We start from the raw sequence: 18598 nt of genomic DNA, 5'->3' as shown, positions 1-18598 counted from the left end.
GGCATGGTCAGGATTAAAAAGAAACAAAAATCAAAGAAACAGAGAAGACTTTAAGGCAACGAGAAATGAGTACGTGAAAGTGAGAAAGGAAGAAGAGAAACGATACGAAAAGGATATTGTGGAAAAGTGTAAAGAACAACCTAAACAATTTTATAGATTTATAAATGGAAAAATTAAATCAAGAGAAACAATTGAAAGACTGACAGAAGAGAATGTAGAGATCGAGGATCCCAAAGGCATGGCGGAATTATTTAACAAAAAATTCCAGCAAGTGTTTACCAAAGAATCATTATTTAATGAACCACAAGAAAACAACTTAGATGTATATATGGAAGAGGTCAAAATAGATAAAGAGAAGATAAAAAAACTATTGGGGGAATTGGAAGAAGGGAAGGCCGTGGGACTGGATGGAGTTTCAGGTTTTATACTTAAAGAATGCAGAAATGAGCTAGTTGGCCCGATATATGACATCATTAGGTGCTCAATTAAAACGGACACAGTGCCTAGGGAGTGGAAGAGGGCAGAAGTGGTACCTATATACAAAAGTGGAAAAAAGGAAGAACCCCTAAATTACAGACCAGTGTCTCTGACCAGTGTAGTATGCAAAATATGTGAGAAATTAATAAAAGAACAATGGATGAGATTTCTAGAACATAATCTAATCACAAACAATCAATATGGGTTTAGGAAAGGCCGCTCATGTGTGACAAACTTGCTGAGCTTTTACTCAAGAGTGACGGACAAATTACAGGAAAGAGATGGATGGGTGGATTGCATTTACCTAGACTTAATGAAGGCATTTGACAAAGTTCCACGTTCAAGACTGCTGTGGAAACTAGAAAATAAAGGAGGATTGAGAGGGAAAATGAAGTGCTGGATGGAAAGCTACTTAAGAGGAAGAGAGATGAGAACCGTGGTTAAGGACACTAGATCAGAATGGAGAGCGGTGGAAAGTGGAGTGCCCCAGGGGTCGGTTTTAGCACCAGTACTCTTCCTAGTCTATATTAATGATATGCCAGAGGGAATAAACAGCTACATGAGCCTGTTCGCGGATGATGCTAAACTGCAAAGACATATAAGAAACAGTGAAGACTGCAAGGAGCTGCAAGAAGACCTAAACAAGATTTGGAAATGGAGTCAGAAATGGGAGATGAAATTCAACGTGAAGAAATGTCATGTTATGGAAATGGGAAAAAGTGTAGAAAGACTAAAATGGACATATAAAATGGGAGATGGTGAAATATTAAAGAAAGTAAATGAAGAGAGAGACCTGGGAGTAATAATGCAAGATTATATGCAACCAGCAAGTCATATAAATCGGATCTTCGGTGATACATATAACATGGTGAGAAATATAGGCATAGCATTCCACTACATGGACAAAGAAATGATGAAAAAATTAATAACTACTATGATCAGACCTAAACTAGAATACGCGGAAACAGTGTGGTCTCCACATATGAAGAAACACATAGTAAAACTAGAAAGAATACAGAGGATGGCAACAAAAATGGTTCCAGAACTGGAGGGACTGACATATGAAGAGAGACTAAAGGAAATGGACTTACCAACACTAGAACAAAGAAGAGAAAGAGGAGACCTAATACAAATATATACGCTATTGAGTAAAATAGAAGAAGTAGATAACAAGAAATTGCTACTAAGAGAGGAACCTTCCAGCAGGAATACTAGAGGACATAGTAAAAAGTTGAGGAAGGGAAGATGCTCAAGAGACATAAAGAAATATAGCTTTCCACAAAGAAATATAGAGGTTTAGAACATATTAAGTGAAGAAATAGTATTGGCGAAGAGTGTGCAAAGTTTCAAGGAAAAGTTGGATAATTATAGATACGGAGACGGGACCACACGAGCGTAAGCCCAGGCCCTTTAAAATTACAACTAGGTAAATACAACTAGGTAAATGCACACATTCACTCTGGCCTCAATCCTTAAAGTACACTTATTGCCCTCAAGAACTGCATATATGTAGAATCAAGCCCAGAATGAGGTTAGGTCAGAGGTATATTACATGGACTTACATATGCTTTTAACAGTCCTAAGGTAACCAGCCTTCAACCTAACACACAAATACAATACGTGGATGTCGAAAGACTTATAAGGCTCCTAGGATTAACAGCCTTCAACTCACATTTCTGTCCTTCACTCTCAGCATGAAAGACCGGTCTCAGAGGAACACCTTGGCTATCCGGACCTGCAAAAACAAACCACAATGACATTACAAGACAAGGACAATAATAATAATAATAATAATAATAATAATAATAATAATAATAATAATAATAATAATAATAATAATAATAATAATAATAATAATAATAATAATAATAATAATTAGTAGTAGTAGTAGTAATAGTATTGTTGTTGCTGTTGTAGTTTTACTTATTTACACACATTTTCCCATCCTGTTTTAGTACCTATTTCATATAGATCTAGCTTATCTTTAGAGGGTGACAGTTTTCTGTTTACGGAAGTTAGGTAGGTACTAGTGTATTAATATATAGAAGACATCTGTGTGGGGTGACTGATTCTGTTACCCACTCATTCCTACATGGACACACAAATACTGGGTCACACGTACCCTGGTTCCCATAGATGTCTGCAACACGATCATGACAAAAGTCACAAAACAATGGTAGAGTAAAATTATATTCGGATGTTCTTTCAGGCCAGCAAAGGAGGATTAATACATGATAAATAAAACATTTCCTCATACTGCATTTGTTGTGGTCACGCTACAGATGCTTATCATTACTCAAACATTATACATCACTAAGAAGTGTATTAAGGCTATATTATATCCCTATGTTGCTAGAAATAACCACAACCACTTGAAAACTATCCCGTTGTTATTGTAAGTACACTGACCATCATCACTGAGAAGTGTATTGAGGCTATGCTGCATCCCTCTCATACTGGAACCAGTAACCATTTGAAAATAATTATCCCATGATTAATCCAAGTACAACTAATAAAACATCATACTCCTGATTATTAATATAACTATATTAGATTTACCATCAAACATTCATACTAACACCCTTACCTTGTGTAGATTCAATTTTAAAGAAAAGTGAGATGGAACACTAACCCTCACTGTACGATAGCTGCTCGCCAACTGAAAACCAACAGACTCCGTGGATGACGTTACGGCAAGTTAGCAAGCCCAGGCGGGGGCCTTTACATGAAAATGGCCTTGCCACTACCCTCGCCTGAGACACAAAACCAACCCCTCTATCAAGTTTGTACTCCTTATGTGGTGATGTTAGGTGTGCCAATTGGCATTCCATTACCCCCTCTCTCTCTCTCTCTCTCTCTCTCTCTCTGAGTGTGTGTGTGTGTGTGTGTGTGTGGTGCACTCTCACTGAGAGTGTATGGTATAGGTAGGGTAAGGCATATTTTATTATGACAGCCCGCCAAACAAACCATCCAAACGTTAATTATCTGCAGCTGTTTTTCTGCTCATAGGGACCACACTTTGCCACTTCCTGGCCACCCCCAGCAGCCCAGTCATTAACCCTTTCCTTGCTAAGCGCTCGCAATGAGACTATCCCCTCAGGCACGCTCGAGCACCCCAGCAGGGGAAGGGGATCTCTTTTAACCGCTGTATCTCAAAAACTATTCATCACAGCTACAAAACAAAAACACCATTGGAAAGAGGAGGCCAAGATCTATAAGATTCGGTTATGTAAGCCTCTCCTTTGAACATACAGGCACGTTCAAGGGGTGTTTTTTGCTGTGAGTGCGACTGGCGCTCGCAGCGAGCTTTTAGCACCACCACCAAGTAACACTAGTGCTTGCTCTTTTAACCTCTGTATCTCAAAAACCATTCATCACAGCTAAAAAAACAAAAACAACATTGGAAAGAGGAGGCCAAGATCTATAAGATTTGGTAATGTAAGCCTCTCCTGCGAATGTACAGGCACGTTCAAGGGGTGTTGCCTGTGAAGACGTACATTTACACGTGTGCGACAGTCAGCCGTAAGGCAACTACTGAGTAGATCTCTTGATGATGGGGTGCTGGCAGGGCAGTATTGCCAACTGCAAAATTTACATCTATTTGGTCAAAATATCAGTCATGTGGTAGGTGAAGCTATGCAAAAATGCCGCTATATTGAATAACAACATCCACCAGTTGCTCGTCCGTAGATTTTCCGTGCTAGGCTGATATGATTTTCCACCAAATTTCATGGAAAACCCACTGAATTGGCAATGCTGTGGTGTGAGAAATAGTGTTGGAACACTCTCATACGCGGGAAATTTGAGTGCGACTGGAGCTCGCAGCGAGCGTTTAGCACCACCGGCAAGTTACGCTAGTGCTCGCTGCATTTAGCAACGAAAGGGTTAAGGCATCCATGACCTGACCTGCATGGCTCACCACCAGAACTTTTTTGTTTGTTTGTTAGTTTGTTTTCGCCTATGGCCGGTGGTGTGGCAGTGTCTCGTCCCCCTGATTTGGTTTGTCCCCACCCTAATCTGCACATGTATGGGCTTTGCTATTTTGTCCATTTCATTAATTGCATCGTCTTCTAATAGCTTATACTAAGCTTAACATTGATCTTATGATTGTCCTTCTGTCTCCTCAGAGTTTTCTGATTGAAGGTCAGGTTTATGGGACACTCTCCATTCAATAGTAGCTATGGGATCCATGGCAGCCTTGAATTTGACATTTCTTTTATGAAAACTAGCATAAGATCAAAGGTAAGCTTCGTAAAAAACTACTGAAAGACAGTGCAGTGAATGAAATGGACAAAATAGCAAAGCCCGTGCATGCACAGATCAGGATGGGACAAACCGAATCAGGGGGACAAGACTTACCGCCACACCGGTAGGTTTTCTCGATGGGGCCTGACGGTTGGCCCCAGCCCTTTGTGGCATAGGCAAGTGTTTATAGTGGCACCATCTTGCACTGGCTCATGCTGCCACCCGGAGCTCATCTTTGATCCTAGAATCTAGAGTCCGAGTTGGGTCATTCCATCGTGAGGAACGTTACATTTGGAGACAAGTTATTGAACTACTCTGAGTTATATTATTAAAAGTGTGCAAGATATATGAATGGCTATTGCATGATATATTATCAATACTTCAGTCTACCTCATGCCACAATCAGTTTGTTTATATGTTTTAATTCAGAGTTTATATATATTTTCAAAAGCTGCGTGAGGAACGTTACTGCGATGCTACCTCCTCTCCGACTTTGCCTGCGTAATTCCATTAACTCTGTGTTTTACTGGTTCAATTAAGGAGTGCTTCATATCAGTAATAGATAAATAGATAAGCAACCTACTATAGCCAGCAAATTTGGTTATTCCTAATAATTATTGTGCTGCTAACGGAAATGTGTCATACAAAGTGAGACACGTTTTTATGTAAACAAAATAGTATACAATTCACTGTTACTATATATATATATATATATATATATATATATATATATATATATATATATATATATATATATATATATATATATATATATATATATATATATATATATATATATATATATATATATATATATATATATATATATATATATATATATATATATATATATATATATATATATATATATATATATATAATTTTGATCTAAAATGTGAATTTTTCTGTAATTGTAAGTATCCCAAATATAATAAAAAAAAACGTTCTGTGGTGTGAATACAAGATAAATCTTTTTTTTTTTTTTTAATAAATTAGATAAAATATTGGCAACATCTGGCAACCCCATATGCATGCATAACACTTGTTTATAATGTAATATGGGTAAATATATAAATATTTTTTCAATTCAGTGAATAAAATAATGTTGCTGGAGTTTTTTGGCATCTTTTCGATGAAGCTATAGCCTCCCTTCCCTTTGTTTCAGGCCCCAGTGACACACAAACAGAGAGCGGGTTATACTTTTATTCTGGTCTCCTCATACTTCATCATTAACTTGCTTTTCTACATCATGGGTGTAGTCAAGAAAGGCAAGAAGGCACTACGTAAAAGTGCAGAGAAGGCCCGTGCTGCTCTGAAGACTTTATGACTATAATGCAGGTTACAAAGTTGGAAATGTTCAGCCACTGCTTGAAATACCAACTACATACATAGGAAAAATTGCCCTCAAAAGAGAAGATAGAAAACAGGAGTGTGTGGGAGGGCAAAAACAACATAAGAGAGTGAAGGGAGACTCAAAAGAATATGCAGCTGGGGAGTTTTAACTTTAAATGGACGGCCTTTTAATGCTGGCAAACTTTAAGTGTCCATTTACTTAAAACTTACTTTTTCATACTTTGCTGCAACATAACTCTGCTTAGAATTAACGGATTTTAATGATTCTTTTTGCACTTTAAAGTATATTTTGAGGTCTTTTTTTTCCAAAAACAAATAAAAGGAACATTCATTTATAATATTTTTTTCATTTTCCTCAATAATTTTAAGGCATATAAATATGTACTTCACATGTAAAAATTTGCAATAAATTGTAGATGTAAATTATATTAAATCTACTCTGGAATTATTGATTTTAGATGTCTAATCTTTCATTTGAAATGTAGAAAAAAGAGCATGGTCAGACCAATATGGAGAAATGATAAATTACATGTTTTAAATTATTAACACTATTTCCAGTGTCCTCACTACGTACTGTATATACCGAAAGTAGAACTTGGCAAATAACAGCTTGTGGTAAGGGGTAAGTATGTACAACACAATGAGAAAAAAAAGAAATCTAATGTCACCACACCTGTAAGGTCAGGCGACGTACCCTTAACTCATTTAAACAAATAAAAGAATAGACCAAATATTCATGTTCTTGATTAAGTTACATAATCGTTTTCAGGGTGAAATCAGTATATATCTGAACAACTAGTTTATTGAAGAGGGGAAAGTTACCCCTTTGAATGTGTGTATCATCCTCAACACTTCAGGAGTTGGTAAGGACTGTACAATCATATCCTCTGATATCTCATCTTTGTCTTGAATGTCAGGGAAATTAAAGTGAGTATGACCAACTGTCGGTGCCCTTCTTTCTAAGGTAATTTACATTGAACATCCCCTCTTCAGACTCTGACTCAATGACTGCAACATAATGTTTAGATATCTTCTTGGTTGTATAATGAACCAGTACATAGCTACCTGGTACTGGCTTGGGAGCTGGTTCAACTTCAGTGGTAGACTCTGGCTGTGTAATGAGTGACTCTGACATTTCACTAAGAGATGGCATGCGTGAGAAACGCTACCGCATGCTTCGGTAACGTTTCTCATGCTACGCATGTAACGTGTGTGACGGAGCCTGTGGCCTACTGGGGTCTCTTACAAGATATTTTAGGGTATCATTAGCAAGGTATTAGGAATCCTATTTATAATATAAAGTTATGTTATTTTTCTCCAGTGCATAAGTTATGTATGGGAAAAATGGGGAAAAAACGTCACACGTTACACTCAAAGTACTTTCACTTCAAGACCGTGCCACAGTCTGACCATATAGTTTAATGTGAACAATATAGTGATAATTAAAATTAAATGGTTGTAATTTATATAAAAATCAAGGACAGCTTTCCAAACACATGCTTACTAAGCTAAAACAGTGATATGTATATCACAAAATTCAGCATGAATTAATATTCGGTGACATGCAATGACATTATCAAATGCCTCACTCTTAATACACAGTTCTTACAAAAATTATATCCAGATTCGTAAAATTCAAGGTTCAAACTTTAATTTGGTATGTAATGCATATATTTTAGATCAATTCTGAGATTCACACTAAAGGTTGACGTTTTTGTGGAATGACCCAGTTGATAGGTGGTCTTCTGAACATCATGTGGGTAGTCTTAGGCCACTCGGCGGTGACAGCCGCGAATCCACGTCATCCTGGACGTGGCACCATCATGCTATCCCCTAAGCCACCGCCTACCCTTGAGAGTCCTGTCATTTTATGGGTATAAAATACAGTACAGTCCCCATATTTTATCAATATTATGGCATATGGCATACAGTGTATGGCAAGTGTCAGACGCACAACAAAATGTTATTTCTGACAAAAATGGCAGTCAGTCCATCCCAGGTACAGTAGAACCTTGTTTATCTGGCACGAACAGCGGGAAGCTCGTGCCGGATAATCCGTTTTGCCATTGTTTTGAGACTTATTCCTTTAGAATTGACAAATTCCGATGAATTCCTCCATCATCCATCAGACTATGGCGGGATTCATGTATCTCATGTCTCTGGCAGATCTCCAACTTCTGCTTCAAGGTAAGCACCTTGTGCTTCCTCTTCTTGGTAACCTTAGGCATGATGCCACTGAATAACAGGCCCAATGGTCCGGTATTAACAGTAAAAGGCAGGTCTCGATACGGATGCACAACACTCTGGTCTATGGCAGGTAATCCGTTTGTTATGCCGCATAGTTGCCAACTCTGTTTTGGCAGCCCTGGCATAAACAATACAACGGCAGATCCTGTCACCTGTGAAATCAAGATCAAGATAGATCAGATTCGTGATGTTTTTGGATGCCAGATAAATGAGGTTTTACTGAATGTGGGGTTGGGAAAGGTCAGCTGAACTGATAACGCCGTAGGGGCAACAACGCCAGGTGTTGTACAAAGTTCTTTGCACTCACTAACAAAATTTGAATCATTCACAAACAAAACATGTAGCCTTTTTGTATAAGTGAGAGGAAGAGAAAGAAAATTGTATAGGAATGCGTGATACAGGTGGTCAATTGGAAAAGTGGCAGAAGGGTGAAACAGAGGTGCTATGTAACAGCTGCAACTTAAAATTTTTAGGACTATAGCATCTTCACCCTTTCATCCCTTTCACTGGTAAACTCTGGAACAGCCTTTCTTCATATGTAATTCTTCCTACCTATGACTTGACCTCTTTCAAGAGGAAAGTATCAAGACACCTCTCCATCTGAAATTGACCTCTCTTAGTGGGCTTTTTTGTTTTAGCTTGTTTTTGCCCTTGAGCTGTTTGCTGTGAAAAAATAAATAAATAAATAAATCACTAGCCTCTGATGACCAACACCTCATTCCAGTCTGCTAGGTGAGGAATATGTCAATTTTCTTTTGTTACAGTACACTATGTATGTTTATTCTTAAAATTTCTAGTATTGACAGTATTGGAGGGAGGAGGGCAAAAATATACTTTGGCAAATTTTCAGTTGAGCTCAGAACCAATTACCCTTTTCCCCACTGCATTAATTCCCTAACTTTTTTAGATGTAAGCCTCATGCACTTATTTTGCAGTATTCAGTTAACCCTGTCAGTCTAAAATGTGTCACGCTCTCCAATCCCCCTGTGAGCGGTCGGGCAGGGAGGGGGTGGGGCTTTCTTTTCACCTCCACGTCTCTGTAACTATGCATTGTAGGAAATATCCAAGCATATCATTGGAAAGAAAAAGGAAAATACTATACAGCTGTTTCACATATGGAGGTGTGGTTGTGAAGGTGGGGGAGGGGGGCAAAGACAGTCAACTATATAATGTGTACCAATCAGAATAAAGTTACAATGGAGTGTGGAATAGTGTTGGAACATGTATTGTGATCAATTGTCGCAGTGACGTTTTAGCACTGTATCGTGCGGCATCGCTGCAACAATTTAGCACTGAAAGGGTTAAATGTGAAACCCAGTGTTATATTGACAATAACAGATTGCGTCTACCATATTTTGTTCTACTTATATATAAGTAAATTGATAGGTAATACAGTAAAACCTTGACTAAATGGACACCCCAAAGTATCCAGAAAAAAATTGTCCAGTCAAAAATTTTAAAAATTCCAAGAAAAAAAATAAAATATCTGACTGACGTAAAATCTGAAATACCCATGCCGCACTCCCACCACCTCCAGAGTAGCCCTACCCTACATACATTTGAGCCATTAGCCACGCAGCATTGTGCAGCGTTGACAGTGGTCCATTAGTGAAAGTGAGATTGCCTTTGTGCTGGTGGCAGCGGCAGCGCTGGCAAGTTTTGCCAAGATGGTGGCATTGGCCGGGCACCTAAACCAAGACCAAGCCATGTTCAGCCTATACTCGGGGAAGGGGGTGGGGGGATGTACAGTCAGCTGGACTACATAAACAAAGGGTTCTTCATAGTTAATGGGTGTGGCCATTGCTGCACCTTCTTACTTTCTATGAGTGTTCCCTTCAGCTATTATTGACTTTTCCAGTAAAGGGTCAACTGTAAAAGCAGCTGAGAGAATAGTGAAGGAGCTGCTTGTTTTTCGTGGGATGCCATCTTTGTTATACTCAGATAATCCAATGTTACACTGGATTCACCTGCAGGAGGTGTATGGATCATGAGTCAATTGTATGCAAGGCTGCCCTGTGTCCAATTGCAACAGAAGTAACACTGGAGATGCTCATTGGCTGCAAAGTTTCCATTGTCTACAAAGTATCTCCCCACCAGCTGGCACTTGGTTTTAGTCTTTTTTCAAGTGTTCAGCTGGCACCGCCATTTTGGCGAAACTTGATGGCTCTATTGCTGTTGATATTGCAAGGGCAGTCGCACACCCACTACTGGATTGCTGATGGTGTTGCACAGTGTTGCATGGCTAATAGATCAAACACCATCTTACATACTTATGGTCAGTAGATGCATTTCTGAGTGTAAAGTACCTGTGTTAACATGTTTGGTTCAATGAAATTTCATGGAGAACACTCGGAATATACCTCAAGTATCCGGAATTCCACCAATCTGGTATCTCTGAATCCTCGCAGTTGCTGGTTACTAGGGGTTGAACTGTAATATTTTCTAAGTTATGTTTGAAGTTGCATTTACAGTGCAACTTTTTCCAGGTGGTTGTAGCACAACATTCAAAGTATAGTTGGGGTTGTGCTGATGGCACAACAAGAAAACAAATTACACATGCCCACCTATACTTTACAGGCTTCAATATGATGTCCAGTTTTCATAAATCAAGATAGGGAAAAAGATTAATATAAATACAAAATAAAACAACACAGCTCTTATTTGTAATATCAGACTTTAGTAATATGGCAGGTCTCCCTTGCATGATAATGTAATACATATGTACAATTTGTTCCAATACCTTGAGCCTGTGCATCATAAAAAAAAAATTATGAAAATAAGAACAGACAGATAAATTCATACATGACAGAGCAGTTGCAAGTCTTGGTATATACCTCTAGTGTGCCACTAACCAGCAACGCATACAGACATGCAAGCCTTTAAATGGTTTAAATAAGTGTCATGACATATTTCTAGCCAGTCATTAAAAATCTTTATGATAACAATGATTCATATGCATCCACTCCATCAGCTGGTATACACAGCCCTAAGAAAATAAATAGATCACCACACATACGTAAGTCAATCAGCAACATGATGTAAGCAGCCACACACAGTCATACAAACATTTACACAATAATGATGTGTTTTATATACTTGAGAGTCATCACAATAGCCTCAGAAGCATTGGAGCTTTTGTAAGTTTTCTCCATGAACGGCATCCATCACTGCAGCCTCAAACTGGGGAGTTGAACACTATGACGCTCCGGTCCTCCGAGACACTGACTATCTTGCTGCTATCCTGGCTATATCTGGCACACCACACCTAAGGGAGATGAAATGATATAACAAGAACTCTAAAATGCTTGCATAAGGATTCAACATTTAAGAATGGTGTGATTCTTGTTACATGTTCATGAAGTGTCTTTTGATAATGATAGAATTAGGAATATGGTTGGAAAATGCTGTTGAATGTTATAAAGAATGTTTCAGGAGAATAGCTGTCAGTGACCAGAAAACATAAACAAAACATCAGAAGCACAGTGATTAAGCAGTCTTTCTCCACTTCTTAAATAGTATTTCTTAATTTCCTCTCATCTGTATTGACCTCTTTCGCCCTGACCTAAAACATACTGAACACACCTGGTCATGATGGTCCTTGAAGGTGTGGACGCAATTGCGCTGGGCATAGTCCCAGACTTTAACTGTATGGTCTGAAGACGAGGAGACAAAGTGCTGCTGATCCGGTGCAAAATCCACACTAAGCACCCAGGAGCCATGGCCAGATAGGGTACACGCCAGGTTGCTGCTTTTCCTGTGTACACACACATGCACAAACACATATTAGAGTGGCATTTCACTATCTGGATGGGGACTTGATGAAGAAAATAATAACCACATAGATTAGACCAAGGTTAGAGTATGCAGCAGCTGTTTGGTCACCATACAGGAAAAAGGATACAGTAGAACCTCGTTTATTCGGCATTCAAAACAACGGCACCCTCAAAACAACGGCAAATATCTGGGACCCGAATTTACCTTTTTTTTCTTTATTACGTGCTGCCTGTAGTGCCTGTAGGCTTTCTTGAGGAGCCTTATGGACGGCCCCAACCCGTTAGTAGCACATGCTAATTTTATAGTGGCTGCTGTGATGTATGACTTGCTTGGCCTGTGCCTCTCTTGACTGAAATCACTGAAGTTAGGGTTAATTGAAGATCCGGAGAGCATGTGGGTGATCTTCCGCCACTCGGCGATGACTTGAAAAACCAGCATGTTTTGGTGAGGGCTGGAACTTAGTCCATGCTAGGTCCTCAGGCTCACCACACCCGCTCGCTAACCACTCGGCCATCACCTCTCCATAGTTTAACTTAATCTTAAGTTTCAATTAAAGTTGAACACTTCGGTAACTGAATATGTAGTAATAGTATTTTATAAATGTTATATGATGATCTAATCAGGAAATATGGGCACTGTAAGGTAGCGCTTATAATTATAAAGGTTACATTTATCATCAGCGTAAGGCGACAGTCTTTTCTTGTTTGTAAACAAGATCACGCGTGTTGTGCCGCTGGTGCTGTATCGTGACTTGCTGCCTTTCACCATTATTACTGGGGCCGCATGCTCAAAACTTTCAAGGGCACCTTTCCGGCAGTCCATTTCCCAAAAGGTGCATAAACAAAAGCTCGAAAGGACGGCACCAACTTCGAAAACAGGGCTTGTAAGCGCCTTTGCATAAAGGTAGGGTCGGAGCTGCCGTAGAGGAGGCAAAGGCATCTTGTGGCAAGTCAGTGGAGAACAATGCCTGTCTCCTAGCTCACAATTAATACAACCTCAGAACTTGGTTTTGAGTGAAATACGTCATTTCAAGAGTAACTTACTTGTTGGCAGCACCGTTGTAAAATATTACTTAATCAAATAGTTATGAATAATTTCTAGGGATTTTGAGTTGTGATTAATGAACAAATATACAGTACCCTCTCAAGTTTCGTGCTTGCTTCATTCCGAAGCTATGGCGCTAAACTCGAGGATCGCGAAACTCGAGGTATTGAGATCCATGTAAATGCGTTTATTGGTTCCGACCCGTTGAAAATAATGACTTTTCCGACTTTACTCCCTTGTTATCACAATTTTTTCGACTTTACTCCCTTGTTATCTCAAAATACGTACCTTGATAATAGGCAGAAAAGGGGAAGTAAGAACAGATTGTTTTTAAGCCGCAGTTGAAGGTGGCTGCCTTACAATTGGCTGGCAGTTCTGAATACACGTTTGTGATCCACGTGGTGTTGTCTGCTAAAGTAAGGGCGGTCGCTTGGTCACCCGTGGGACAGTTGGACAAACCTATATTTTTCTGGTAGTTTTCTGTGTGTTATGAAATAATCTGCTAACTCTCTCTGTTAAAAATCATGAAATCACTAATATCATGATTGACTTTTTAATGCCTATTGAACGTAAACCGCTGCCGCCGCCGCAAAATAGCTCGTAGAGAGGTTCAACTTGTTTATTGTTTCCATATTTCCCTCACTGCTCACAAAGATCAAAAGCGGACAGACTAGAACAAAACCAGGCAAATTAATACTTTTATTTTTATTTTATTTTTACAACAAAGGAGGCAGCTCAAGGGCACAAAAAAAAAAAAAAAAATAAATAAATAAAAAAAAAAAAAAAAGCCCACTAATCGCTGCTCCCATAATAGAATCAGAAGAGGTGGCCAAAAGCATGGTCAAACTCGGGAGGAGAGGTGTCCTGATACCCTCCTCTTGAAAGAGGAGGGCTCGCATGTGTGGACAGCAGAATGACTAATTTCGTCGGGGAGATATTTCTCGCAACACCGGCCAGTGTAGTGGACCTTCTTCTTCTTCTTTTGACCTGTAATGCTTTGTATTGCTTCTTAGGTCCTCCTTCTCTACACTTTTATACTTCACAACATGCACTTAAAGCTGCTTTCACAGTCATTTTGTTTGTTTTGATCATTACCAATGGCGGCGAACACCGCTTAGTATTTCCACGTGAAACTGGCCCGATGGGGTAGTGGCGGCTGTGGGGTTAGCCTAGCCCCGCACTTACCACTTACTCTCAACATCTCTCACTTCGTCTGCAGCCGCCACTACCCCATCGGCCAGTTTCACGTGAAATACTAAGCGGCGATCGCCGCCATTGGTAATGATCAAAACAAACAAAGTGACTGTGAAAGCGGCCCTTATTTACTTTAACAGTGCGCACTTATACACTTCACCCTGAACTTAGGTGTTTTTCTGTTCTTTTCTTTCCCTGATTTTGCTTTTCTATGCCCTTTTGCAATTTTTCACTATTACTTCTCACCGTCGCTGCCATGCATTACAGGTCAAAAGAAGAAGAAGAGGAAAACAACACTGGGAGATCTACAATTTTCAGAGACTTGAGAAAAAGATTTTTGGACTGTGGTTCCACAGCACGGGGTGTTCTCTTATCTTGTTAATCAAGAAGTAAGCAAAGCAGCTCTGCCAGTCCATTTTATGAGTCTATTGATGGGCCATCTTCCACTGTTCCTCACTCCTCAGTCACTGCCGTCGTCTGTTTGTTTACATGCAGCCGTTCAGTACCCAGGTACCCACGCTTGTACTCACAAGCAACAATTCGCTCCTGGTTGGGCATATGTGCAACCGCGGTCGCCCATAGCCCCAATGGTTGGACACTGCCTTTTAAGGTAGCACGCATAACGCCAACGGTAGGTAGATGTGACCCGAACATGTCAAAGCAACGCGAATGTCGTGGCAGTAATGCGCGAAAGTCGTGATGGTAAGAATTTGGGACTAAGCGCTAAACTCGAGAATTGCGAAACTCGGAGAGCGCGAAACTCGAGAGAGTACTGTATAATGCTGTTTTATCCACTCACTGTGAGGTGAACCCCAAGTAACACAATACAGTGGTACCTCGTGATTCAAACTTAATTGTTTCATTTGGGCTGTTCGAATTGAGAATGTTCGAATTAGGAAGCAATTTATCCCACTGAAATTAATGTAGAAAAAAATAATCCGTTCCAGGCCCCAAAATCCTCATATTTTTTAACATTTTTATGGGTTAAGTTGTGCCCTGTGGCTAGATCACTCAAATATTGTCAACCAGATATATATTGTCAACTAAATATTGCCAACACATGTAAATGCATTTTGTGGGGGGAAATGGAGGAGAGGGAAGGGAAGAACACAGACGTAAGATCATGGAAAATATCCCACTGATTCACCGGCGCTATGCACAGATTTCCTGGAGTAAAATGTTGAAAGGCCGTCCTCCTGAAGATGGGCCTTGTGTGTGTGTGTGTGTGTGTGTGTGTGTGTGTGTGTGTGTGTGAGAGAGAGAGAGAGAGAGAGAGAGAGAGCAGCCTATCTCTCTCTCTCTCTCTCTCTCTCTCTCACACACACACACACACACACACACACATACACACAGATGGGTGGGATGGAGATACAAGGAGGGGGAGATAAGCACTTTGGTCACAGTGCCAGCGAGTTAAGCTGTAACTTGTTGATCTCTCTCTCTCTCTCTCTCTCTCTCTCTCTCTCTCTCTCTCTCTCTCTCTCTCTCTCACACACACACATACACACACACATAATCAAACACACACACTGCAGGGAGGAGGTAGGAAAGAAAAAAGAAAGGAAACTGAGATAGTGAGATAGGTGTGATGGGGAGGCAGAGAGGGGAGGATGAGGGACGTGACTGACAAGAGTGGCTTCCAGCGTTGCCAGGTCCACGTTTTTCCTGTGCAATTGGGCTATTTTTCAAGGGAGTGTGCGGGAAAAAATGGCCGTCGCGGGTTGGCAGTTTTTGAGGTTGGAGTCTGCGGTATCACATTCACCAACTTGGCTACACTGGTGGCTTTGTCTGCAGCCATTTGTTTGTGTTCGAATTGCAACGCACATTCGAATCGGAGGACAAAATTTGTTTGATAAATGTGTTCGACTTGGGAATTGTTCGAATTGAAAGGTGTTCGAATCACGAGGTACCACTGTAATAGGCTAGTAAATGGAGTTACATTACTTAAATAGATAGAACAAACCATGGTGTTATCATTGATATGGGCTCACGGAAATGTGGCTACTGCCGAGTGTTAGGCTACGTATTGTTTTTATTGCTTCTCAATGGACATACTTCTCACCCTCACTTGTATCCGCATGTTTTCTCCCTCCATGCCGTGCGGGGCTTCTAGAATGTTCTCTCCACCCCTTGGTGCCATGGCTGTCAGTTGCGGACAGTGCTGCGTGATTGGCTCACATTTCTGAAACCACAGTTACCTTGGGCGCTGTGATTGGTTGACTCATGAAAAGGCGCCTGTGAGGGAAATCCCGCCTTACAGCGATGCGGCGTGCCAATGGTGCCTTTGAAAATGTGTGCTTATTGGGATCCTGCCAAAACGAAAGGCACCATTGGTGCACCATTTCAAACGGCGCCTTTTGTCAGCTGGTGCCTGTCGGCAAGGCGTGTTTTGCGTATGCAGCCCCTGGACCATTGGGCCTGTTATTCAGTAGGATAGGATGTAGTTACAATATTAGCAATTCTATAGGAGTTCTATTCTATCGGGGAGGCAGTGGCTGAGTGGTTAGCATGCCGGTCCTGCGTTTCACTGCATCCGAGATGATGTGGGTTTGAATCCACCACTACCAGCCAGGAATAGATGGCGCCACTGTAAACACTTGCCTGCACCATGACAGGCTTGGGCCGACCACCAGGCCCAACCAAGAATGCCTACCAGCGCTATAGGCATGGATGTAAAAAATATAAAAAAAAGGTGGGGGGGAGGGGGGGCAATTCAGTAGGAGTAGGTTTCAAAATAATGGCAAAATAAATTATCCGGCACGAGCTTCTCCCCGTTTGTGCCGGATAAACGATGTTCTACTATATAAGGAAACTGGAAAGGATCCAAAGCATTGCAACTAAGATGGTACCAGAACTATCAAACCTGTTATTCAAGACCAGATTGGAGGAACTGGGCTTAACAGCACTTGAAAAAAAAAAAAGAGAAAGAGGAGACCTGATAGTATTGTACAGGAATGAATACAAGTGGAACGGACGTGTTGGATAGAAATGATTTGATCAAGACAGAAAGGGGGGACAACTAAGTGGACACTGCAAGAAACTGAGAAAAGGAACATGTTTGAAAGACAAAGTACAGTTTTCCTCACAGGAGTGTGGACACATGGAATGGACTAAACAAAGAAATTGTTGAAGGAGGCAATGTCCATGAAATGAAGGAAAGTTGGACAAATATGGATTGGGAGACAGGACTGTCCAAGCTTGAGCTCAGGCCCTATATAATACAAATAGGTAAATACACACACACACACACACACACACACACACACACACACACACACACACACTATCCCCAGAAAAGCACATAAACAAGCTATTTGGAGAAACCTACAGGATGATGCAAAATATAAGGGTATCATTCCATTTTATGGACAAAGAAATTATGAAGAAAATAATAAGACCAAAGCTTGAATATGCTGCAGTTGTGTGGTCGCCTCACAAAAAGAAGGATATCAGAAAGCTGGAAAGGATACAGAGAACTGCAACTAAAATGGTCCCAGAACTCTCGTATATGATGTATGAAGACAGATTAAAGGAGATGGACTTGACGACACTGGAACAAAGAAGGGAGAGAGGAGATCAGATCACGCTGTATAAAGGGGTTACTACACTGGGCAAATTTTCCGTGGATCTTCAGTCATAAATCATCAATTTTTGCCTACGTGGACACACTACCGTGGTCTTCCAATCTTTCTTGCCCCGCGCTCCGTGGTCTTGCCAACGTTACCAGATTGTCTTACTCAGCTTCTAATATTTACCAGATTGTCTTACTCAGCCTCTAATATTTACCGACTTCCGACCCAAAAACTGTCTCATGGACCCCAATAAGGAGATAATTATCGTTAAAATAGTTAATTCCTGATGCTTCTTGGCAATAGTTAGGTGTCAGAAACTGGTAAACACTATGCTCCGAGTACGGCAATCTGGCAACGGTGTCTTAACCGACACATTCTCACAACAAATATGGCTGATGCCTGACGTCCCTGTTTGCACCCCTGTTTTCACTCAAAGTGACACTCAATTCATACAAGCAACGGAAATAGAAAAGAATGTGGAGGCGGCAATGGCTTATAAGAAGAGAGGAAGGCAGTAAAGTGATGCAGCTGTTGCAAGAGCTACATCTAGAGGACGAGGAAGGCATGTCCTGTATTTTCTCAATTAAGTGACCTTGGAGGCCCTGGTCCAGGCAACAACACTCATAGCTGAGTGAATGTATAGGGACAGTAGGGTGTAGCATCCTCTTCTCTTTTCTTGTTATTGCTGATGA

General features: G+C 40.5%; 1 protein-coding gene across 3 annotated transcripts in view; it reads right to left on the bottom strand.

The window, feature by feature from the left end:
• Nucleotides 1-5909: 5909 nt before the first annotated feature.
• LOC126995676 (WD repeat-containing protein 61-like) overlaps nt 5910-18598 on the bottom strand; it is a 57307-nt gene continuing 44618 nt past the window's right edge. For all 3 annotated transcript variants that reach the window (XM_050855459.1, XM_050855468.1, XM_050855450.1), the window contains exons 6-7: nt 11905-12076; nt 5910-11587 (exon numbers count right to left, since the gene is read on the bottom strand). In XM_050855459.1, the coding sequence (XP_050711416.1) occupies nt 11498-11587; nt 11905-12076 (262 nt within the window). In that variant the 3' untranslated portion in view covers nt 5910-11497. The remainder of the gene's footprint in view (nt 11588-11904; nt 12077-18598) is intronic.

Source organism: Eriocheir sinensis, chromosome 1 (assembly GCF_024679095.1).
Source record: "Eriocheir sinensis breed Jianghai 21 chromosome 1, ASM2467909v1, whole genome shotgun sequence".
NCBI lineage: Eukaryota > Metazoa > Arthropoda > Malacostraca > Decapoda > Varunidae > Eriocheir > Eriocheir sinensis.
Note: the sequence above shows the minus strand (reverse complement) of the source record. Positions and strands in the feature narration are given on the sequence as shown.